This window comes from Manduca sexta, unplaced genomic scaffold (genome assembly GCF_014839805.1).
Source record: "Manduca sexta isolate Smith_Timp_Sample1 unplaced genomic scaffold, JHU_Msex_v1.0 HiC_scaffold_162, whole genome shotgun sequence".
Classification (NCBI taxonomy): domain Eukaryota; kingdom Metazoa; phylum Arthropoda; class Insecta; order Lepidoptera; family Sphingidae; genus Manduca; species Manduca sexta.
Genome location: NW_023592502.1, coordinates 1 through 24,456, shown reverse-complemented (window position 1 = coordinate 24,456; position 24,456 = coordinate 1). Strand labels below are relative to the sequence as shown.

Below are 24,456 nucleotides of genomic sequence, written 5' to 3'. Positions count from 1 at the left end.
GGTCATTAGTAAATGCAGAAACAATTGAATTTATTGAGATGAAATTTGGCATACAGGTAGACCTTGTTTTGAAGTAACACATACGCTACTTTATATCCCGGTAATTTGATCTCATGGAAAAAATGACATTATTATATGAGATTTTTTAATTTGAAGGCTTACATCATGCATTGTTTTAAGGATTTTTGTAGTGAAAAGAACATCACACGGGCAAAGCCTTAGGCATCATCTAAAACTTTAATAAAAACTAAGATATCCCTGCATATACTACTTACTATGCAAGCTATTCAATGAATATTATCATTCATATTGACAAATAATAAATTGAATATTGATATGGTGTTCATTGATGTTTTACATTATGCTATCTAATATACCAAACAACTAACTCCTTGTTATTGGAATACTATAGATGGAACAAATCTGATTAAATTTATGACATAAACATATTTTTTTACCTTTCTAAGTTGAATATATTACAGGTAAATGAATGTAACAAACATTTAAGCATTTGCTATTTTTCAGATCTTGCAAATATGACATATACTTATCACAGGATGCACTTAATTTATTAAAAGCATATCTGGCTAAACATGGACATGTGCTACTAATACAAGTTTTACAGACTTGGTTTCATATTGACATAAACAATGACACTAACAAGAAGAATTCAGTAAGTTATTTTTAGGCCATTTATATGTCAATAACTATATATTATGATGTCCAATTTGGTATCCTGTCATCTCAATTAAAACATTATGTCCTTTTTTTTTCAAATAACATTAAAATTTCAGGAAGATGAAGAGGAAATGGAAGAAGAAGTGAATGTTACTAGAAATGATTTTGATGATAGAGCAATGGATGCAAATGGTATTATTTTTTTTATTAGGTCTAATGTTACAAATATTTTTTGTGAATAAAATATACACCCATAAAAGAATATTCTTAATTCTAATTAAATCTTTGTATTCTATAGATGTATTTGCAAAATGCAATGGACATGCAGAATATCAAAGTGTTGACAAAGAACTGAGAGATCTGCAAGATGCAATAAAAGGAGTGAGGGAATCAATGGCACCTCTTAAACTGTACAAAATATCTGCACCTGATACTCAGTGAGTCAATATGATTTATTCTTTATATTTTATACTGTTTAATGATTTACATTATTTTAAACAAGTTTTTAATAACATAGAATATATTTTTTTATTCTAGATTAGTATGTGCAAAAACAGATCCCAACTGCAACATATTGTGTGGAGGATTTAGCAATTCAGAGGTAAGATTATGGGATCTTGGACAAAACAATGTCAAAAGGAGAGTCAATCGCAATATATCAGAATTTGAACTAGCATGTTACATGCAACCGGAACCCTCACCAGATGACAACACTTTGTAAGAGTACATTTAATACTGTTTACATATATTTTAGGGAAAAGTCTATTATTTACTATTAATAGTTATTGTACAAACTTACAGACAAATTGGTGCTGGCTTGCCATTAAGAGGTCATTCAGGTCCTGTTCAAGATGTTTGTGTGCTTCCTCGAGAAGAACTGATTTTATCAGCCTCATATGACAATACAATGAGAGCCTGGAGGCTTTCTGATTATTCATGCGCTGCACTGTATAGGTAAAGGCATTGAACGCTTTTAACATAAGATATCACCCTCCTTTAAACATCTAACTACATGTTTTCAGTACCTATTAGAAACGGGCGACGGCCACTTAATTACCCAATACGCATAATATACGTACACAAAACTAACTAAACAAATTTAAAACTTGAAATTGCTTGTATTGTTTGTGTACTGAGCAAAATTTTGTTTCTTTACTAAAAACTACAAAGGGTTTACTTTCTTGCATACATAAACTTTCTGTTACGAAAAAATACTGTATATAATATTAAGTATTGATGTTAGACACAAAATAGCCTTTGGTATTAACTACCCCATTATTATTTTTACATAATTAAAATATATTTGTAAATTTTAAACATCCAATTTTTACATATTTACAGAGGTCACAACTATCCTATTTGGTGCATGGACGTGTCGAAAAGTGGACTTTTTGTTGTAACCCGGGTTCTAATGATCGAACTGCTAAGCTTTGGTCGTTGAATAGAACATTTCCCGTAAGAGTATTTGTTGGACATTTATCGGATGTAACGGTATGTTATGTTGTAGTAATTGTTGTTGTATTTTAAATATTGTATATTGTTTGATGAAACATTACTCTCTTTAAATTTCAGTGTGTGAAGTTCCATCCAAATGAGGTGTACATTGCTACAGGTGGAGCTGATCGAAGTGTACGTTTATGGAGTGTTTGTGATGCACGTTTGATGCGTGTTCTTTGTGGTCACAGAGGTGTAGTGAGAACACTTGCTTTTGCTCCTTCAGGATCATACTTAGCCAGTGCTGGTATGTCTATAATGGAATCTCTATAAAAAATCACAACTATTAAGCTACATTTTGAATCACCCTAGGTTTCTCATCTTGGTGTAAACATGTCAGAAGTGTGTTAGGTATGAGCGTCAAAATGTTGTCTAATTTTTAAATGCCTCATACATGCATATTACATAATATCCAGTATAACTAAAAATAATAGAATTTTTGGACATTTTTACACTCTAATGACATACACACCTACAAAAAGTAATTTAATATTTACGACAGTAAAAAATATCAAAATAAGTGAAAAATTAGGGCAATTGTCGGTATTAAATTTCGGTATATTTTACTAAGGATTTTTCTAGTTTAATTTATATTACTTTATAGTTACAATATTTTCAGGTGATGATAAAAAAATTAAAGTTTGGGACTTGGCTGCTTGCACATGTGTGCATGAATATCGAGGAACATCATGGCAAAGTGACTGCACTTGACTGGTCAGCAATAGGAAAATCTAGCTTAACAAACAGAATGGTGCCAGATCCAAGTGACCTACCTACAGAAAACTCGCTACTATGTTCTGCAGGCATGGATGGCATTGTTAAAGTAGTTTGCGACAGCTATTCAAAAAATAAGTGAGTGTTCAATTCAGCTTGTTTTACCCCAGATGCTATATAAAAAGCTAATATTGTTTATAAATATATATTAAAAAAACAGTCTTCAATAACTATATGATGGTTTTGTTACAGGCAAATGTCTAATCAAGAAGTCTTATCCTCCACATACAACACCAAATGCACATATTTAGTTGATGTGCAGGTTCATCCTGAGTGGGTGGTTGCCATTGGGACCAAAAGATAAAAAAACATCACCACTAGCTTTTGTAATTAGATACAAAGTAATAAAAAAAAAATTTAAACAAATATTTTATTTTATTTTAACTGTATCAAGTAGACAATTTTTGACTTAATTCAAGACACAAACACAATTCTAGTCCTTTAAGACAAGAAATTGCTGGCTCACTATTATAAAGTTCTATGTAATATTTTATGTGCAAATTGAATAATATATGTATATCACACAAATCCAAGTCTTTTTAGTGAATATTTTCAATAATCCCATAAGATAAATAAAGGAGGATCAATAAATGTCTATTAAAATGTTTACAATCTTGAATTTTGTTATTACTAAAAATTAACATAGGACCTTGTAATAGTGAGCCAGCAAAATGTCATCTTACTGAGTTTTATAAAACTATATTTAATGAAACATAATTATGAATAAATAAATTGAACTGTGTAAAACCAGTACATTTTCAAAATAACTATCAATTGAGGCACAGTTCAATTACGTGATGAGCATTGACACACCTGGAAACAAATTTGATCTCTACACATAATTCATAAACATTACCAACATTCTGATCCCTCTTATTATAAAACAGAAAGACTTAAAGCTTTAAGCTTATCATTCACAGGTATAAATGAGCTATAAAATTTTGTAATAACTGCCTATAATTTTTTGCAAACTGAAACAATGCTGCATAGTAGCAGGAATAGCATAATTTTGCATTAAATGATGTCTAGTTATACTAAACTTTTTTGAAGAAATTAGTCATTGTGGCTTGTTTTCCTTTTTGAGGTGGTGAAATCTTTTTCTTGGGTGCTTTAGTATGCTTCCCCTTGGGTGACACTTCAATTTTATTTGTAGTTTTATTTTCAACATTTTCTTTCTTTGCTGTTTCTTCCTCGTTTTCTGAGCAACTAACATAAACCTCTTCCTTCTTTGTCAAAATGTAGCCATCTTCATCTGTATAGGTTTTATCAACAATTTTCCGTCTTTTCTTAGGATTAACAATACCTGAAGTAATTTTAACAGTATTGACCGTTGGTGTTGGGGGTATTTCATCATCTGATTCATTATCAACATTCATTTGTTCAGTGAAGGGATCATTCTCCTCATGGTCACTTTCACTATCTGAAACATGTAATACTCTTTTTCTCCTTTTATCTACTTTTGTACTTGGCTTGATTAGATTGTTTGATTTTTTACTTTTAGTGCTATGTTCTGGACTTTTCTTAACATCAGCTTTTTTATTTTTAGTTCCATTTACTGGACTTTCTTTTATATAAACTGTATTTTTATTTTCATTTACTGAACTTTCTTCTACATCCATTTTTTCCAGTTTCACAGTCTCAACTTTCTCTGTTTTTATTTCAAGTTTATTTTCTTTTTGTATCTTGTGTAGAACCATTAACATTTTTTGTAGTTGACATATTGGCTTTGCAAAAATATCCTGCTATGCCCTTGGAGGATTTAGATCCAAATTTCTTATCCAAAGTTTTGGTTGTGTTGGGAGTCTTCTTATTAGGTGAAGGAATTTCTTGTTTTACTTTGATTTCTGGTTCTTTCTCAATCTCCATTGGCATAACTTCATTTAGTGTATCTTCATGTTCATTTTTCTTCATTGCTTTGATTGGTTTAGTATCTTTTTGTGGTTTATGCTCATTCTGTATACTACTTGGATGCAACATGGCTATTAGTTTTTAAACTACTTATTTCACCAGTTGTTCTCTTTAGGCAATAGTCGTTTTTTATTAGGCCTATGCATAAAGGTATGTCTTCAAATGTATTTATTGATGTATAAGCGACTTTATCCAACAAATTACAACCTTTATTGACACTGTACATATGAGAAAAGAATATTAATTTAAACGTCTCTCTGAGTTTTTTTAAGTCTCTATCTGGGCATATAATAACTTGACCCTTATTGGTATCCGATAATCCTGATACCAAGTAATTAATATTAAGTTTTACATCCGGTTGCTCTTTCTTAATAGCTTCAACAACATCTTGTAGTAATTGTTTCGCCTCATTGACGTGAACACATAATTCCTTGCTTATGGAAATATATGTAACGATTCTATTTTCATCTAAAATGATTTCTTTCAAATGCTTAATATTTTCTTCCATGTTTTATTGGATAAAATCAACGTAAATAGAAATTTATTTAGGAAAAATAGCACACTTGCCGCTTATTATTGACATTACTTAGTAGCACACAGTAGCACAGACCTTAGTAGTCACTTGTCAACTTTAACACTTGACAATTTCTGTCACGACAACTATGGTCGGCTATAGAGAGCTATACTCTTTTATCATTGAAAGAGAGACAGTCAATGAGCACCATCTTATATGAGGGACAAATGAAAAAATGTCAATAAATTAATATAAGTCAAAACCAACCACAATAGCGCTAGCGTAGCAAGAGGGTAATGTTGAGTAGGACATACAAGAGGTGGTACATTTGTCCGGGACATGATGTCAAAATGTAAGAATGGCTCAAAATTATATATTGTACTACTTCAAATTTTATGTCGCGGCAGTCGCGTTACTTATTCTCCGTCTCTGGTAAACTGTAGGACGAGGACAGTGAGGTAGAGAACCGCATTCTACAAATTACAATAGGACGTTATTTAACAATGGACATTACATTACTGCGTTTCGAGTCGCGAGCGAGAGGGAAATATTTTGAGGGTTAACATTACAAAATACTGTAAGATACGCATTGAAACGCCGAGCCTCACTACGCCTCGCCTCATTTGAAGTAGGACGTTGTACCGGCTCAATGCTAAAAAGAGGCTACTCTTACAAATTCTATTTTATGTCATGTCCTACCCAACTCTACTAGAGGGAGTACATTCAGTTAGCACTTGTAAACTGAATGAAGTATGCTAATTTGAATATTTCGAAAGGTTCGCATTATAATTCGTGCTTTCAAGTAATTGTTGGCTCTATGGGAAAAAAATTACAGACATCACTTTTCACGTTGATAAATGGACCACTGGGGACCATTTTCTTATTCTTTGTACTTACCTTGCTCTACGGTTGGTTGACTGTACTACTTCGAATTATAAGCGAATTAGACCACCATCTATTGCCTTCACAAATAAATTAGAAAATAAGGACATTTTTTGCTTTGTCGCCTTTTTGCACTTATAGGCAACGTGATCTATTTCGTAACGAATTTTCGGTGAATTGGCCCATCATGCCACTCACCTGACAACGCTACTAGTGTAGTTGATGGAACTGCAGTAGATTAAAATTAGGTTTTTATGTAGTCCTAAATAATTTAGTAAATACAATCTATAAGACTGCTGTGATATTCATTCACTATTCTATAATAACTTCTGATGTTATCTTTAAAATTTATTTATTTTCTGTTGCGGCGCCACCAATTTCATTATTATTTTTGTTATTTATTTGGGATAAAAAGCAATTGTACAATAAATTTTCGAAAAATAGTATTACGTAAATATCTGAGATAATTATAAAAATAAATACATAATGCACAATTTTTATATATAACAAAATCGAGGAACTTGCTTCGGTCGAGTATTATAATTTGGGCGATTTTTTTTTCATGACTGACAATTTATAATTTTGCACCTGATATCTCTAAAACGTTACTAGTGTCATCTAGCGTAAAAGCTTTTAAAAGTTTTGTAATTTGACATTTGATGAATGACATTAAAAAAGTACAACTTTGTTTATTCATTGTTGTCTATTTCCATAATAATATCTTTGGTATATTATAGAATACAGACCGTCTATGTACTGTAACTTCAAACTTTTTACTTTTTGTTTATACTATGAGTTGATAACATTTTTCAATCTGAAATATTTGTATTCTGTTACGTGTATCAACGATTGAACTTTAAAATCAGTAGTCGTCACAGCAAATATAAGGTAACTAAATATTTTTATGGTAAAAATCTATGATCTATTTATACTTCATTACATCATTGAGTAGGCAGTGTATGAGTTTGAGCCCAATTAATTCTGTTTATGCAGCGTTTTGGGCATATTGATCAGCAATATTCTCTTTTTCTACAGAAATTTTTGGGAGGATCACTTTGTTGTTACAGTTTACATACATAACAAGTGAAAAATGCCAGGGTAAGCGATGTATGGGAGTGGTTAACCTACTTCATACAGTTACTCATTATGGGCACTTACACACCTGTAATAAAAAATCATTAATATCACGCGAAATCATGCCCGGAGCAATACCACACTGTCACAACATATCTTTTACACCATAAGTAACAAAAACTAATATTTGTTGTCCAATTTCATTGTCAGTTAACTCTTCTACTTTAATTATAATATTAACTTGACCTTTTGCTTTAAAATTATTCATGTTATTGGTGGTAATAATCATCTGGAAGTATTGATACATTTTTATTGTGATTAAGGAACATAATTTAAAAGCCCCTTTTTGTATTTCATATTTTACAGTAATGCATATTTACATTTTATATTAGTAACAAATATAAGGATAACTATCTTCATTCTTTTATCTTGTAACTGATAAAATTTCAGATTGAGAAAAGTAAACTAAAGATATAATTAATAAACATTTTCACTAGGATAAATGTATACATTTTGTATAGGAAGAGCCTATTTAATAGTAATGCATAAAATAGAAATCTTTTGACTACCAAAATCTATTGATATTAATGGTAATAATTGTAACTTAACTAGCATGAAGTTAATCACTTCATCTGCCTTCTACACATTCTATTACCTTTTGTTATCTCTAAACTAACTAATTACTTGCCTCAGGGCTGCCTTAACATAATAATTGGTTGCCTGAATATTTTTTAAATTCCAATGAGCAATAGTTGAATTCTTTTGAGATTAGTAATTTATCAATGAGAATGTTGACAATTATTAAAAAAAATAGATGTTAAGAAAGTACTGATTTATATTTGTCATAATTTATTTTATAATATTTTAAAAAAAAATTGTAACAAAAACATAAATCCGATAATTCCACTTATTATTCTTACCTAAAGTGCTATTTGCTTGCGTTAGCCCAGTTATCAGGTGACTAAACAAGGTATAAGTTTCCTGTTGTAATTCTTCCTTGAATTTAATTTAAACACAGGTCATATTACATACCATATTTAGTGATATTAATATAATATACAGGTTAGTATTTTTATAGTGCATAGTTTTAGGAATATTTGGTTCCGTTTCAATTAAGAAATCTGTATTTGCTCGCAAAATTAGTGTAATCAGTAATAACCACATTTTTTCTATCAGGTGCAATGTTCACAAGGCCATTTTCTCATAAATATAATAGTCCCTAACAGTCCTCAAATACAATGGATCGGAATTATATAATAATAATAATAAATCAGTTTATTGTCTTATTACACAAGTGATAACATACATATTCTTACACTTATACTATAATAAAGACAAAAGGATGCGGCTCAGCTTGTGCTGACCGGGACAGTAGTTCAGTAGACAGTAGTATATGATAAGTATATTGTATAATTTTTTTTACAGATTAGCAACCATGTCTCTTGATAATATGTTTTGTACCCGCTGCTCAGATGGCTTTGAACCAAATGAGAAAATTGTAAATTCCAATGGAGAACTTTGGCATACTAATTGTTTTGTGTAAGTCAGATTTTTTGCTTACTGATTTTATTTTTAGCATTTTCATATTAAATTAAATGATTCTATCCTATTTTTGGTCATAATTTTTTTTATTCTATAATGCAATATGAAATATTTTGCACTGCAGGAAAAAATAATAATTATATAATAATATCAGCCCTGTATTATATACTTGCCCACTGCTGAGCATGGGCCTTCTCTACTACTGAGAGGGATTAGGCCTTAGTCCACCATGCTAGCCTAGTGCGGATTGGTAGACTTCACATACCTTCGAAATTCCTATAGAAAACTTCTCAGATGTGCAGGTTTCCTCACAATGTTTTCCTTCACCGTTAAAGCGAAGGACAATTCACAAAGAATATATACATGATTTTAGAAAATTCAGAGGTGTGTGCCCTTGGGATTTGACCCTGCAGACATTCGTCTTGTCAGTCCGTTCCACACCAAACTAGGCTATCGCTGCTTGTAATACAATAATATAACATAATTTATTGTATCATGACATTTATTTTCTGAAAGATTATAATCTGCCAGAATTTAATTGTTTCTTGAAGGCCAAAATTACTACATAGTGCCCAATTCAAACCAAATAGCTTAAAAAATACTCATATTAAATAATGATTAAAAATTATAATCTTTAATATTATGTTTCAGATGTGCCCAATGTTTCCGGGTGTTTCCAGAGGGAATATTTTATGAATTTGAAGGACGCAAGTATTGCGAACGCGATTTCCAGGTGCTATTTGCACCATGCTGTGGAAAATGCGGTAAATAAACCTTTTGAATACAATAAACAGAATCAATAGAAAAAAATTGAAATGGCTTTAACCACCGAACCATATTACATTATTATCATACTCTGATTCAATCTTGACTATTTTCACTATATCCAATAAATAAAAAAATATTAGTACGGCAAATAAAAATTCAGCTAAAATTTGTTTACTTGAATAAAAACTGAAGAATTTACTAAAATTTTCAATACAACATAAAACATTAGCCTAAGGATGTAGTTCTCAATCCTAATTACTGTTAGTATTTAATGACGTTAAGGTTAGTCTATTATATAATTTAAACAGGTGAATTTGTAATTGGACGCGTCATCAAGGCCATGAACGCCAATTGGCACCCGGCTTGCTTCCGTTGTGAAGAGTGCAATATGGAGCTGGCTGATGCTGGTTTCATTAAACACGGTGGCCGAGCGCTCTGCCACAGTTGCAATGCTCGCATCAAGGCCGACGGATTGCAGAACTACATGTGCCATAAGTGCCAGTAAGTATAAACTGTGCCATTTTATGCGTTAATAATAGAATTAATTCTTTATGTTGAACTGCTTACAGCTTCACCCGCATCAAAGTTTTCCGGGATAATAGTCCCGCTATAATACTTTCCCGCGATAGAAAGTAGCCTGTATCCATCTCCGGGTCTCGAACTGTTTCCATACCACCTACAAATTTAATCGAAATTAGTTTGGTAGTTTTTGAGTGAATTGCATTCAGATAGGTAGACACATGCGACAGGGTACTTTGTTTTATGATATATTTTTAGAACTTTTTAAGAGGAACTATTGCTTTATAGAGGTATTAGTTGTGTATATTATTTAGTCGTTTTAATGCAGCGCACGCAGCAGCTCTCACAAGGAATAAATTTTCTCGTTTTTGTAACATTCTTCATTGATGCTCCTAATGATCATAGCTTGATGTTATATAGCCTATAGCTGTCCTAGATAAATAGGTTATACATATAATACTAAAAGAATTTTTCAATTAAAACCAGTAGTTCCTGAGAATAACGCGCTTAAACAAATAAACAAACTCTTTAGCTTCATAGTATGGTTTTCTTTTTTCTATTATGGTATGTTTTAGATGTTATTGTTTCATAAATTTTTGTTTCATTATTAAGTATAGGAATAGGAAACATTCATAAAATTAACAATAGAGTATAATATTCTACATACTATGAATATACTCTATTCTTCAATGTACTATTACTGCGATTTTACATTGTAGTGGTGTGATCGATGGGGAACCACTCCGCTACCGCGGGGAAGTGTACCACGGTTACCACTTCACGTGCGCCACTTGTGGAGTAGAGCTGGATCATACTGCCAGAGAGGTGAAGCATCGTCCAGGCTACGCTGCTAATGACGTGGTGAGTCTAGTTCTTCTATCTTTATTAAGATGCCTTATGGTCGATTTTAATAAACTATCCCAATCTCTATTTGCAGATCAATGCAACTTTATTCTTATTAGTCCCATTTTCCTTGCAAATCCAAAAGTGGCTGTTTGCATTGTTTACTGTAATAGGACATAAAATGTGTTTCAGTAGGCAATATAAAACTGGACGTCGATTTCATCATGCAGAAGACTAAAATTTATAGTACTCCATTTTTTTGATTTTCGGTGTGAAAATCAGTTCAATAATTTATTTATTCTTGTTCTCTAAGTTGATATTTGGTAGATTATTGGAATAATAACTTTTTTTTCTTCCAGAACAATCTATTCTGCCTTCGTTGTCACGATAAAATGGGCATTCCGATTTGTGGAGCTTGTCGCCGTCCTATTGAAGAGAGAATTGTTACGGCGTTGGGAAAACACTGGCATGTTGAGGTAACAACTTAAATTATTTGGTATTTTTAATAATATTGTTGTGTTACATTATTATCCTATAAATCATGCCTTTAAAAAAAACAGTATAAAAATATAGGGTTCGTTTATTAAGATGCAGTTGCGGGGCTTTAACCTTTATAGTGACAGCAAATTTTAATAGAAGATTGTCCCTAATTTTTTAAAAGCATTTCTTAACATTTGTGGTGAATTCTCTTTACAGCATTTTGTGTGCGCCAAATGCGAGAAACCGTTCCATGGTCATCGACATTATGAGAAGAAGGGACTTGCTTATTGCGAACAGCATTACCACCAGCTGTTCGGCAATTTATGTTATGTATGCAACCAAGTTATTGCTGGTGACGGTAAGTTATTTATATATATTTCAAAACAAATATTTAATTTTGATTACGAAATACACCTAGATTCCGGTTAACATAATTTTTATGTTTAATGGCCTTTAAGTTTTGTCAGTGGCTGTCCTAAAATTTTGTAAAATTGTGATACTCTCAACAGATAAAAATAAATCCCTTTTATGTTTTAAAATTACTGGTTTGTTTCGCTAGTTTAAAAAAACAATAAGGTATATCACAAGAATGGGTTAAGCTCAGTAGACTTGTGTATTTTAGGACTTAATCATAAATAGGACCCAAGATTTGTATAGTAGGTTACAGGTCTCGACTTTGCGAGTAAATGATGTATTATGTACTACGATTGCAGTGTTTACGGCGCTGAACAAGGCGTGGTGCGTGCATCACTTCGCGTGCTCGGTGTGCGACGCGGCGCTGAGCACGCGCAGCAAGTTCTACGAGTACGACGAGCGGCCCGCGTGCCGCCGCTGCTACGAGAAGTTCCCCGCCGAGCTGCGCCGCCGCCTGCGTCGCGCGCATCACTACACCGTGCGCCGCTAGGAGCGTCTGCGCATTGCCTTCCCTTATTCCATATTTGCTTGTTATAAATTATTTAATCGACAAATAACAAGTTACGAGTTATATTTGCGTATCTTTGGTGCTTAATAAATTTTATATTAGACTATATAGATCTGGGTACTATGTTCAATTTGCAATTAATAATGACAGCTGCAAGATTCGAATTCTGTTATACAAACATTAACAGCTGAAATCAATTGAAGTATGATCAATTAATGTACTGTAGGTACTTTTAATACCTATCTCGCCTCTACTATTCAAATAATGTGCCTTACAAAATTGTATGATTATAAGTTCCAAATAATATGAAGTAATTGTTATTATTTTCTAAAATATATTTAACTAAGATAGTTGTAAGAGTATATGTGACTACTATAATATTTGCACAATTGTAAGTTTTATCAACTGACATATTTTTGTAGCTTAAAAATATACTAACTTTATTTTAACACAGTAAAATTAAATACAATTAATTAAATAATATTACTAAACAATAAAGTAGTTTTCTTTTCAATTATTTCTTAAGGATTTGAATAGGTGTAGCCCTTGGGACATTGACGATTTACTTATAAATTCGCGTACAAAATGGGAATCGAAAGACAGGCTTCACTCACAAACGTGAAAACATGAATTGAAAAGTGTTTTGATAATTTCTTGAGATATTTATTTGAATCGATTTTTTTATTTGTCGTCGTTTTAAAAGTTTATATATTTTTTTAAATGCATTTTCTAATATTGTCTTATCTATAATGGTAGAAATCTCAACATCAAAATATGACCCTGTGGGTAAATTCTCAAAACATGTTTTGGGGGTAAATTACTTCTTTCCATATACATATTATACTATAATTCTTTTTGATTACTTCCTTGTTTGCATGCCTATCTATACCAAAGGCAATATAACACTAACTTAGAACCTATACAAAGTAATATTATATAAAGCTGAAGAGTTTATTATTTTGTTTGAACATAAGGTCAGGTGGGGCAAGTGCGCCGACGGGGTAAGTGCACCTACCCTAAAAAAATCGAGAACTATTGATGTTATACAATTACCGCAATCTTACATCTATGCTACTAACTGAAATACAGTTCCACTAAAAACATAAATGGCTCTGTTCATTTTAATACGATTTATTCGCCATTTTATTTCAAGTGTCATTTAGACCTGTAAACCGAGATGACCCCGTGAAAGATAACATCAAATATTTCAAGATATTTAACATATTTCTGTAAACCAGTAAGGTGAATACATAGTTTAAACCTTTTATTTTAACTTCCTGCCTGAATTTTATTTATATATACTAAAATAAAGGATTTTTAGCAATGCGAAAAAATGTACCTAAAATTGTCGAGTAGGGCAAGTGCGCCACAGTTAATAGTCGTATGGCGCACTTGCACCTGATCCATATATAACCAACCTTTTTGAGAATAAGTTTTACTAATATGAATTATTATTATTAAAATGTTATACTTAACAGCAGAATTTTTGTACTCAAGTTATTTTGTTTTGAGCCGACTTAAATAAAAGGCGTATTAGTTAATTCGTTTTTACAAAAGAAAACTGAAATACCTTGGTCTAGAGCAACTTTACGTGAATAGGTTGCAACTGTTCGATCAGGCACGTTATCTGGATATAATGCAGCTAAAACATATCAAATGTCATGAGGCCAAATTCTAAGTAATTGAGTTATAACGCATTCAAAATTGTTAATTCCCAAATTTTTGTATGTTTTTTTTAGTTTTTAGAAATAAAATGGATTTTATATTAGGGCTACCATTTTTTTATTCAAACATATCCGCACACAAAACTCTAACATAGCAAAAAATTATATATAAAAAAAAAACTAAAATGTTTTCAAGCCTTGATTCACATATATATGGCGCACTTACCCCGAATTTGATTTGACAGCCATAGTTTGTTATTATATTGAGTGATTAAAAATTATCCAAGAGCAATGCGAGTAAAACTTATTTCTCTATGGACTAAAGTGAGTGTTTTCTTTATAATGTTTCATATTGGCGTTATTTTTTACACAGGCGCACTTACCCCATTTCCGGAGGCAAGTACGCCTACTACCATTTTTTTTACTTTGAGCAAAATATTATTAATTTATGGTCCGATTTCCTTGAATGGCTATAGGTTGTTATCACAAAATACCAAATATTCTTAAATTATTAAAATTACATTCTTAAGTCAGCACAAAAAGAAATTATTTTGCATTGAATCCAGCTATGAAAATTTTATGGCGCCCTTCCCCGACTGACCTTACTAATGTCGCGATTTTTTTTCCCTAATAGAAAGCTACATTCAAAGGCTACATTACTCCCGAGTGCTATATACTTCAATGGCCATAGACTACTTTTTATCCCGGGAAAATATGCGAGACTTTTATACAGGAAAAACTTTTTCACGCGGATAGAGCCGCGAGCGACACTATATAAAAAGAGATATGAATATTTCTAAAAACTTTAAACAAAGAGCATTACAATACTACGGAAAGTTCAAACCAATTACTGTTGCACTCTTTTGCAGCTCATAATTTGAGATGTGATTTTCGGTGTGGAATAAAACATTTCATTATGAAATAGGTTGTGCCGTCGAATGAATTTACGGTAAATTAAAAAATAAACAAAGTCAAATAAAGGGAATGTATTTATTTTAAATATGTGAATAATTCAGGGCACAACATTGTAAATTACTGCAATGGGTAGTATGTGACATTAAGTTGAGTTTTAATTCTTTATTAATTTCAAGCAAACTTGAAAACATCTTGCAGTTTCATTACTCATGTAGGTACCACAGAACCAAACGTATAGGTGACGACTTTGTACATTTATATTCAAAATAAATAAAAATATTTAACATTTTCAACAAAGTTATTTTTATATATCTAATAAAACTATTTATACAATGTCTGTGACATTACACTTATACCGAGAAGTAGGTTGGTATTATAATGGATAGTTGACTTGGATGCCTAATTATTTCAACGACACAAACATCCAACACAATAACATGATAAGCCAAGATAACTTACTACTAAGTTAGGTAATTCAAGTAGATGACAGAACTTGTTTTTACATTACACTTGTTTTCATTTTACTCATTGCTAAATGAAACTTTGTAGAGTAACAAGGGCAATGTTTTATATAATACTGCGGTTAGAACTTATTCAAAAGTGTACTCTATTTTTTGAACAGCCCTTACACACTACATTTTTAGTTATCCTTCTTCATCCTAGTGCTTGTCATGCGGTAGATGATGGAATCCCTGCCAGGGTCCATATCCATCAGAGCATATACGATAGCGACCAGCGTGAATGCGAACACACGGGAACCACAATATAATATTGAATATTGCGGCATAGTCAGCGGAATATCCATCGTCTTCAGTCTGTTAAAAAATACAAAATAAACACATATTATAAGAAAATCACATTTTATGTGGATAACATATTATTTAAATATGTAATAAAAAAAGCTATCCCTCTTAGATCTTGATTCACATATTAACATATCATTGAATTATTTGCACTCAACTACCCTAATGAATATTGTTCACTTGATATTGATAAACAGTAAATTAAATAAAGCATAAAGATATACTTACAGAATTCTTCAGTTCTACTCTGTCAGGAAGGAACGGACAGCACGACGAGTGTGGGCAACATCGGTAGTAACGGCTGTGACTAGTGCTGAACCATCATAGGCCTTTACAAATGCTTTAGTAAGATCTTCAAGCGCCTCACCTATAAAAACACGTAGTTTATATTACACAAACTTACTCATTTAGTACCAAAATTTCACTTTGTTACTGGTGTACACCTGTAACTAACAAAAAAACATTTTTTTTTGTAATTCCTTAGTTTGTTGTGGATATAGCAAAATGTCGATAAAATTTCAATGATTGCTATTGTAAGCCTGTCAATCGTTAAATAGATTTAGATGACAATTATTTAGAATATACTAAATCCTACATGCATTCTCTCCAGGTAAAATTCACAATTGGGCTAATTGTTCTATGAAATGGATTTCATGAGGAGTTAGTAATTACATTATGTTTCTAATTACAAAAAATATGTATAAAAATAATACTGAACTCACCCAACAACTTCTTAGCCTCTTTAGTTTGCAAGGAGTTGGGTCCATGGAAGTCTGACAAGGCATGCAGGGAACGGAATCTGAAGTTATAGATGTCAATAATGTTGTCTGCACTTACTACTCCAGATTCAATCTGAAAATATGAAAGAAATATAAATATAGGCTTTGATGTTTGTAACATTTACAATAAATAACCCTTAAAATTATTAACCTTTTGTGTTATTGCTTTCAATACAGCCAGCTCATACAAGAATTGGACATCCTCTTCAACTGTGTATTTCAAATGTTGCAAGCTTTGTTTTGTGACCTTGGGCACAGCAATTTCACCAAAGACATCAGAGTAAGTTGCCAGCTGTAAATGAACAATTTGAGAGTATATACAAATTTAAGCCACTGCTTAACATAGCAATCATTATTAGTTTTGAATATTATTATTATCACCAAGAATGTGAATACCATAAGAAAGAGTAACATAATGTAGAATTAAAAGCTGGTTCCAAAGTGTTTTCTATGAAATCTAAAGCAACCATCTACTTTTATTCAAAGTTATTCTTAGACATAATGTATTGAGCATGATATGTCATAAATTCATAGAATAATTCTTACATCTTCCGGGTTGTTCAGGTTAAAGTTAACCAATTTGTTGCCTCCGTTTGTGAACCTCTGCTTGATTCTGTGTTTGAGTTCATCATATGTGTCAGGTTCATACTCATCTACAGTCAATGGGAAGGTCTTTGACTTTAAACCGGCCTGGAATTATTAACAAAATACATCAATTTAAATTAATTAATATATGTACACAAAACAATAAAGCTTTCAAATGTGTGTGACATTAAATCAAAGTTTAATGCTATTATAAAAATAGATTTTATATCATTTTATATTTTATCAGCATCAAATAATAATGTAGGCTGATTGCACATTATAATGAGTTCATGAAATATGAGCAATATTAATATGGGCTATATTATTAAACATGAATTGTGTTACTCCTCAAACTTGTCTGTGTTTTACATATACCTTTCCTATGTCCTGTAACTGTTATAACTATTATATCAGCATACTTACTGCACTACCAAGGCTAGAAACACCATCAATGTAAACTTCAACAACAGCCTCTGGCGTGTTAAAGGGATCGATTATCGACAATCCATTCCATTCAGAGTTCTGAAAAAGGAATACACAATTATTTCAAAATAATCATTCATCCTAAAGCTTACTACGCCCTTGTCACCAGATTTTATGTAATCCTGAAATTAAGCTTATAAGACTTTTTTTATTACTTCAACAAATAGAAAGATGACATACCTCTTCCACGGAGAGTCCACAAGAAGCTGAAAACACTTCCTTAAGGGTACTCTCCAAGACTTTACTTTGTCCATTAAAACTTAGGGAGTCTGGACTGTATAGAATGCTAAATTCGCCCGCAGCATTCGTTCCTGAAAGTATAAAATAAAAGTAATAACAAGGACACAATATGTATAGTGTATTATTTAAAAAAAATAGGCAATAAACTCACCAATAATGGATAAAATCAAGGAAAACCAAAAGGGGACCATGGTCACAGCCATTTTGTTCGGAAATAAATGACTGACTGTCATATGATTAAAGTCTTACCTATTAAAAATGTATAGACAACAATGTTACCAACACCAAATTATAAAATAAGGGATCATATTGTTTTTGATAAAAATGCAATAATTTAATACAGGGTCCAATTGCTTTTATTCTGGCTAGAAAAAATATTTATCGTGAATTTATAGTATTTTAATATTTAAATTCTTGAACAGATTTATTGTGCATTTAATTCGACTCATGATATAAATTTATCGATTTTACTTGGCAATCGATTTCGCATTTCATCGTTCGACACCACTATCAGTCATATGTCAGTTTTCAAAATCTTTAATTCTGTTTGTTTCCATATACAGTAGAACCCGTTTAATACGATCACGCTTAATACGATTTCTCGCATAATACGCCATTTTGCATCAGTCCCTGCAACTTGAGACATCTTTTCATACATTCTTTAACGCATAATACGATTCGTCATCCCGTTTAATACGCCCTAACGCCAACACATATTACCTCTGCGGTAGCGGCCAGCGGACTGACTGAACTGCGGCGAACTACAAAAGTTAAACTACGTTGAAAATCTTGTAATTGCTAATGCCTCAAAATCTTTTTGTCAAACTAAAATAAGTGATTATTTTAAATAACGTGATAGATACACAGCATTTTATACAACGTACATAATTTTTAAATTTACAATTCAATACTTAATATTAATTCAAACTTATGTAGTAGATCCGTTTTTTATTTCCCTATATCCCGCATAATACGCTTTCCCGCTTAAGACGCGTTTTTGGTTGAGTCCCTGTGAAATCGTCTTAAACGGGTTTTACTGTATATTATAATTCTCTTTGGTTTGTCGGTTTCATTCTGCTTATAAAAAAATGAAGGTTAATTTAATAATCTTATAAAATCTGATTTATTTTAAAATTAAATTATTTATTAAGTTTAAAGTATTAAATTGAACAGCCTATAATTGCTATTTATTCGACAAATAAATCATAAAAAAATAAATTGTGAAGTTGAGAAATCAGTTGTCCGTAATAATTTTTTGTTCTAATCTTATGTATTTACTATGAAACGAAATGTCTCGCAGAAAACCTAGTTTTCTTACCAATGATTTGTTTCCGAGAGAAATCGATATCGAAGTATGTTTGAAAACATTAAAAATATATCAAAAAATTGAAGGTGATGTAAACTGTGTTGTATGGGATGCTTCTCTAGTATTGGCAAAATATCTTGAAACTATGTGTCACCAGAAATCAGATTTTCTAAGCGGTATAAAAGTTTTGGAGCTGGGAGCTGGGCTAGGGGTTGTGGGCCTTGCAGCTGCTACTTTAGGGTTAGTAAGCAATTTAGTAACATCTTAGATGTGTAATTCTTAAATAAATTGGCATTTTTACTATTATATTAGAATTAAGACATTTGGTTTTGGGAAAGTACAGAGCCAGAAATTCCAAGGTGGGTATTTAAATATTAATTGCTTTAACAATACTTATATGAATTATAGTTTGATTCCAATTATAATGAAATTAAAATTTCAGAGCCCAAGTAACACTTACAGACTTACCTGAGGCAATGACTTTGCTTCGTTTAAATATAAATGAAAACAAGGCAAAAATCTCCAGTATGGGAGGATATGCCACGGCAGAATCTCTTGTTTGGGGCGAAGGCAGTTCAGAGATATATAAAGATGAATGGGACATGATTGTATTAGCTGATTGCGTGTACTATGAAGAGGTAATTGTTAATAATCTATATTAATATATAGAGCTGAAAAATTTGTTTGTTTTTTCAACATGCTAATCTCAGTTATTACTGGTTGGAATTGAAAAATTCTATTAGAGTTGGATAGCCTATTCATCAAGGAAGGCTATAGACTATATAACATCACATTTTGACCAATTAGAGCTGAATAATAATGAAAAATGTTACAAAAAATAAGAAAATTGATTCCTTGTGAGCGCTTCCATTGCATGCACTGAGGTTAAAATTATTAAAATTATGGAACAAATATGTATGACAAAATTTGTCCACTTCTTCTTGGTTGTTACACTTTTGAGAGAGTGGTAGTTTAATAGTCATCATGTAGCGTTTTCCGAAGCAGATGCAATGAGCCTGACAATCTCTCTCCACATCTCTCTGTAAGAGGTTATTCTGGTGTACTCATCTACGGTCATGGCAGTTCATGGCAGATTTAACCTGATCATTCCAGCGCAACATCCTTCCCTGTGATTGAGTGCCTTCAACCTTGTCCTAGATGACAAGACATTCTATGGACTGGTTGCCTTGCCTAGAAACATGTCTAATGAAATCAAGAATGCAGGACTGTATTAAGGCGGATAGACACTTAAAGAAATATATACATATTATAAAATAAACTCACCTGTATTAATATGATAAACTCAAATACTATCCAATGGATTTTGATGAAATTTGGTATAGAGGTAGTTTGAGAACCTGGGGAGGACATAAGCTACTTCTATCCTGGAAAATTATACTCTATGTAGATCCAATATAAAAATTCCTTTAAGCTCATTTAAAGTTGGTATGATATCACTTATTTAAGCTGAAATTAAACTTGGAAAGTTTTGTTTTTAAACATTGTGACAGATTTTTCTAATTGAAATTATATATGTAATTATTTAAATAATTTTATAAATAATAAGTTTACCCTCATAATCGAAATCACGACGAGAACCGCAAGGGACAGGGAATAATGCTAAATGCTGGAGGCCTTCTGACAAAAGAACTAACTTTAAAGAGGACTGCTGTGGAAGACAGCTAAAGTTAGTTTGAAAATAAATTTACTTTTTTATTAGTAAATAAAGGCTTTTGATTTTAAACTTAATCTTAGGGGCCGTTCAAGTATGACGTAACGTAATTTGGGGGAGGGGGGGGGGGGTGGCAGGTCTCGTAACACGTTACGATGCGTTACAGGAGTCTCGTACAAAGCGTTATGTAACATTGTTTTTTTTATTTTAAAACAATAACAAACGTATTATAGCGATTTTCTGGTATTTTGCGTAATTGTGAATATTCCAAAATAATGGTCACTTTAGAGTTACATAACTTTGAAGGAGGAGCGGGAGCGTACAGGAAAACGTTACGGCGCGTTACATGGAGAAAAAAAAAGGGGGGGGGGGTCAAAAATCTTCAAAAATTGCTTTACGTAATAATTGAACGGCCCTTTATGGAATTATAATTAGTTTTATATGCCGACATCCTTGCCAGAAAATGTACAATGCCATTGCATAGTGTAAAGTCATTGTGTGCTTTAAATTAATCGTATATTTTACAAAACATGGCATAATATCTAGAAACCGTTAGCAAGACGTATTGATATCATATGTAGACCGTATTAGTTTCAAGTTTTTGGCTGGAATCTACTTTGTACATACAAAATAAATGTACTATAATACTTTTAGTATCCACCACTTATTTCACAGAAATCATTTTGCTAACTGTGTGTATGAAATTTTCCAGGCTATTGACCCATTGATAGAAACACTGCAAAATTTAAATTCTTCAACTAATAAGAGGATGGTCATATATTTGACTCAAGAACTCCGAGATTCAGAAGTACAGAAGCAATTATGGGACAAATTTTATACAAAATTGACTAATATTTTTAATGTAATAAAAATACCAGAAGAGGAACAACATGCCAATTATCGAAGTGAAGATATCATATTATTAAAGATAAGCAAAAAAATTTAGTAAAGATTTAATAAAATTAAGAAGGACACCTTAACGAAACATATTCTCATAACTATATTCCTGTGTCATTCCAATCAAGATAAATATTTATCCATAGGTTATATATAGCACCATGAGTGAGTACATACAATTATTTATAAGTACTTTCAAGTTGCAGTTTAGATATGAATATAATCTAGCAAAGATCTCGTCGCCTCTGGGGCTTTGCGTCTTCGATCGTCACCACTCACCAGTGCAATTGGGTCGGGCGGCGTGTCGACAACGACGGGTATCGATCACGAAGTAGACGGCAGGGGGTCACGTTCGATCCTACATTCGACAAAAGAATAAACCGCAACAAGATGTTCGCCCTCTATGGGAATGTTGGTGAGGGAATATTGAGACTCCAGGCTTGTCGTTACTTTTGTGACAAGCCTTCGTCTACGTCTACGTCTTCGTACAAATTAGTATAATATAGTATTTCCAGGGTCGATGCGTATAATTGTATGAGTTAATTACGTATAAAAACTTATCTAAAGTGCGATCAATCATACGTAAGCACTTATATAATTTTCTAGAATAAAATAGCACAAATCATAACAAAATAATACATATCAAAAGATATAAGTATTCTTACTTTAAAAAAAGTATTAAAAACAGACGTAAACAAGGTACAACTGGCTGTGAAGTTACGGTAGGGCTAGGCGGTGCAGAGCATCGGGTACACGGGGCCATCGGACCCCGATCAGTGACCCTTTTTTTCTGTCACTACCCCGTGAAAACTAACAAAGTATAGTAAGCGTGTAAAGCATACACATATCATTTTATATTATAACATTCAATAAAATAACCTCCTCCTTTTTTTGAAGTCGGTTAATAAAATAAGTTACAGCATCTGATATGTGTGCTCTAATAGGTGTACACACATTTACTATACAGAACGTCATATTTAAAATCTAAAACATAATATTGAAAAGGTACTTACAAGATAATATGAAGTATTTAAATCATTGTAAAATTGTGTAATAAATAACTAGGTATCCCTCAAAATTTGGTAGGTAGATACGTACTAAAACGAATTTTCGCGTATATGTCAATGGAACTTTTTTGGACTAAAAATTGGATAGAAGGCGAGAACATTCAATTCTATGTTCAGTGTAATAAACCACAGCCCACTTACTTATTGTTTTACGCCCGAAATTAATAATGTATCTACTATCCAAGACAGAAACCTATCTTAGATTGCCGACTATCTTTCGATTGGTCTCCTATCGGCATGCCAATATCCTAACTCGCCTATCCTTGCTTGCCTTCAACGATAGATTGCTGGCAATCCTTTCCAGATGCGTTCCCTCCTGACCATTCCATTTTATGCAGAATATTCCATTCGTAAAAAATACTTTTGTATTTTCCATACAAACTATTCGTTTCAATATTTGCCTAATTGCGACTTGGAGTAATAAAAAATATTTTATGTATTTTAGCCCTCAAAAGAAATAATTAATAATTAGTACATGTCATATTTAAGATACAAACTTTTTAATTAGTTTCAAAATGGAACGTGAGTAATGTGGTTGCTGACATATTTTGACACTGAAGTTTAATAACATTGTTCATAATATATTAATAAATCTTTAAAGGATTTAGTTTTTAGTATGAAGTACGCAGTAAACTTGGTGCCATATAATAATAATTGGACTCTGTACACATTATCCAGTGTTATGGAACAAATTACAATTCCGTTATACGTAATTGTTGCATAACTTTAACCGTTTATGCAGCGCACGCAACGGAAGCTCTCAAAAGTAATCAATTTTAGCCGTTTTTGGTCCCATTGGTCATAGTGTGATGATATACATATACCCTATAATAGCCATCCTCAATAAATGGGCTATCCAACACTACAAGAATTTTTCAATTCGAACCGGAAGTTCCTGAGACCAGCGCGTTCAAACGAACATACTCTTCAGCTTTATATAATAGTATAGATAATGTATGGAAATTTTGCCTGTTTCTATGTTTTAACTTTCAACTAATAAAACTATGTTAATTTGTAATTATTATTTTGAATTACAAATGTAGATAAGCAATAAAATAAATAGCAGTGATTGTAAAGGTATTTTATTTTACTAACGCCCGAAATTAATAACCAATCCTAATCGAATGTCTGCTATCTAAGACTGGATACCATTCGTTTTTATGGATAAAGCATGCCAATAACCTATCCATAGATTGAGTAAGCTATCTCTAACAATAATCGATCTTTGAGAGGACGGATTACAAATCATAGATTACCCTCTGTTTGAAAATGACAGTTTACGCTTGCCAATACTCTATCTACCCGTTTTGACATTTGATTTGATTGTTGTAAACAATCGCATTTTTCAATCGGACCAATTCCTCAGTTTACTCCATATGTTTTGAATATCGCTTACACTGATTTTAAAAAGAAACAAAAAGGCAATGGAAATATCCATATTCTCTAGTGACAGTGACGACAGTGATTTGGAGGGACTAGCGATACTGATATGAAACTGAAAGTCGCGCTTCAGGTAATGAAAAGCGTGAACTACATGCAGACCCTGGATGAGTTTGATTTCATGTATAGATTAGGCTTTCGAAATCTGCTTGCCAATCATTGTTAGTTAAACTGATGCCGTATATCCGTGTTACTTCTATGTACAAG

The 24,456-nt window shown here is 32.1% G+C and overlaps 5 protein-coding genes across 8 annotated transcripts; 3 read left to right on the top strand and 2 right to left on the bottom strand.

The window, feature by feature from the left end:
- Positions 1-502: 502 nt before the first annotated feature.
- LOC119188493 (TAF5-like RNA polymerase II p300/CBP-associated factor-associated factor 65 kDa subunit 5L) lies at positions 503-3,312 on the top strand (the record flags this gene model as incomplete). The annotated part of the gene is given in 11 exon segments (XM_037445417.1): positions 503-673; positions 795-870; positions 977-1,115; positions 1,216-1,395; positions 1,480-1,632; positions 2,020-2,080; positions 2,083-2,169; positions 2,251-2,419; positions 2,792-2,856; positions 2,858-3,024; positions 3,139-3,312. Coding segments are annotated over 11 exon segments (1,380 nt in total), but the record flags the coding sequence as incomplete, so codon positions are not given.
- On the bottom strand, positions 3,303-5,551 carry LOC119191527 (DNA polymerase delta subunit 3-like). Its single transcript, XM_037445416.1, has 2 exons — positions 4,922-5,551; positions 3,303-4,670 (listed from the first exon to the last, which is right to left on the bottom strand). The coding sequence occupies exons 1-2, from the start codon at positions 5,360-5,362 to the stop codon at positions 3,981-3,983; spliced, it is 1,131 nt and encodes a 376-aa protein (XP_037301313.1). The 5' UTR covers positions 5,363-5,551; the 3' UTR covers positions 3,303-3,980.
- A 1,367-nt stretch (positions 5,552-6,918) lies between these two features.
- On the top strand, positions 6,919-12,892 carry LOC115444889 (LIM and senescent cell antigen-like-containing domain protein 1). 2 transcript variants are annotated; one of them, XM_030170875.2, is made up of 9 exons: positions 6,957-7,138; positions 7,286-7,348; positions 8,750-8,863; positions 9,518-9,630; positions 9,943-10,135; positions 10,873-11,014; positions 11,356-11,472; positions 11,693-11,834; positions 12,190-12,892. In XM_030170875.2, exons 2-9 carry the CDS (start codon positions 7,341-7,343, stop codon positions 12,378-12,380), a joined length of 1,020 nt encoding a protein of 339 aa, XP_030026735.1. In that variant the 5' UTR covers positions 6,957-7,138; positions 7,286-7,340; the 3' UTR covers positions 12,381-12,892. The 2 variants fall into 2 exon arrangements, with proteins under 2 accessions (XP_030026743.1, XP_030026735.1); XM_030170883.2 differs by lacking the exon at positions 7,286-7,348 and having other exon boundaries at positions 6,919-7,138.
- A 2,141-nt stretch (positions 12,893-15,033) lies between these two features.
- On the bottom strand, positions 15,034-18,126 carry LOC115444815 (ATPase H(+)-transporting accessory protein 2). Its single transcript, XM_030170742.2, is given in 10 exon segments — positions 15,034-15,729; positions 15,731-15,792; positions 16,009-16,037; positions 16,040-16,147; positions 16,503-16,632; positions 16,711-16,851; positions 17,106-17,249; positions 17,568-17,666; positions 17,808-17,938; positions 18,019-18,126. Coding segments are annotated over 10 exon segments (1,038 nt in total). The 5' UTR covers positions 18,101-18,126; the 3' UTR covers positions 15,034-15,617.
- A 325-nt stretch (positions 18,127-18,451) lies between these two features.
- LOC119191528 (protein-lysine methyltransferase METTL21D-like) lies at positions 18,452-21,846 on the top strand. 3 transcript variants are annotated; one of them, XR_005113483.1, is made up of 4 exons: positions 18,452-19,532; positions 19,616-19,811; positions 20,287-20,860; positions 21,558-21,767. XR_005113483.1 is itself a non-coding variant. In XM_037445419.1 (3 exons), the coding sequence occupies exons 1-3, from the start codon at positions 19,157-19,159 to the stop codon at positions 21,789-21,791; spliced, it is 687 nt and encodes a 228-aa protein (XP_037301316.1). In that variant the 3' UTR covers positions 21,792-21,846. The 3 variants fall into 3 exon arrangements, 1 of the variants encoding a protein (XP_037301316.1); XR_005113482.1 differs by having other exon boundaries at positions 18,935-19,413; positions 20,332-20,860; XM_037445419.1 differs by lacking the exon at positions 20,287-20,860 and having other exon boundaries at positions 19,157-19,413; positions 21,558-21,846.
- Positions 21,847-24,456: the final 2,610 nt, after the last annotated feature.

Coding starts and splice junctions, on each gene's coding strand:
- LOC115444889 (XM_030170875.2), top strand. Junction 9,631..9,942: donor ACCATGCTGTGGAAAATGCG/GTAAATAAACCT, acceptor TAATTTAAACAG/GTGAATTTGTAATTGGACGC. Junction 11,473..11,692: donor GAAAACACTGGCATGTTGAG/GTAACAACTTAA, acceptor TTCTCTTTACAG/CATTTTGTGTGCGCCAAATG.
- LOC119191527 (XM_037445416.1), bottom strand. CDS start 5,362: ATGGAAGAAAATATTAAGCATTTGAAAGAAATCATTTTAGATGAAAAT. Junction 4,671..4,921: donor GTTTAAAAACTAATAGCCAT/GTTGCATCCAAG, acceptor ATTTTTGCAAAG/CCAATATGTCAACTACAAAA.
- LOC119191528 (XM_037445419.1), top strand. CDS start 19,157: ATGTCTCGCAGAAAACCTAGTTTTCTTACCAATGATTTGTTTCCGAGA. Junction 19,414..19,615: donor CTTGCAGCTGCTACTTTAGG/GTTAGTAAGCAA, acceptor TTAAAATTTCAG/AGCCCAAGTAACACTTACAG. Junction 19,812..21,557: donor ATTGCGTGTACTATGAAGAG/GTAATTGTTAAT, acceptor GAAATTTTCCAG/GCTATTGACCCATTGATAGA.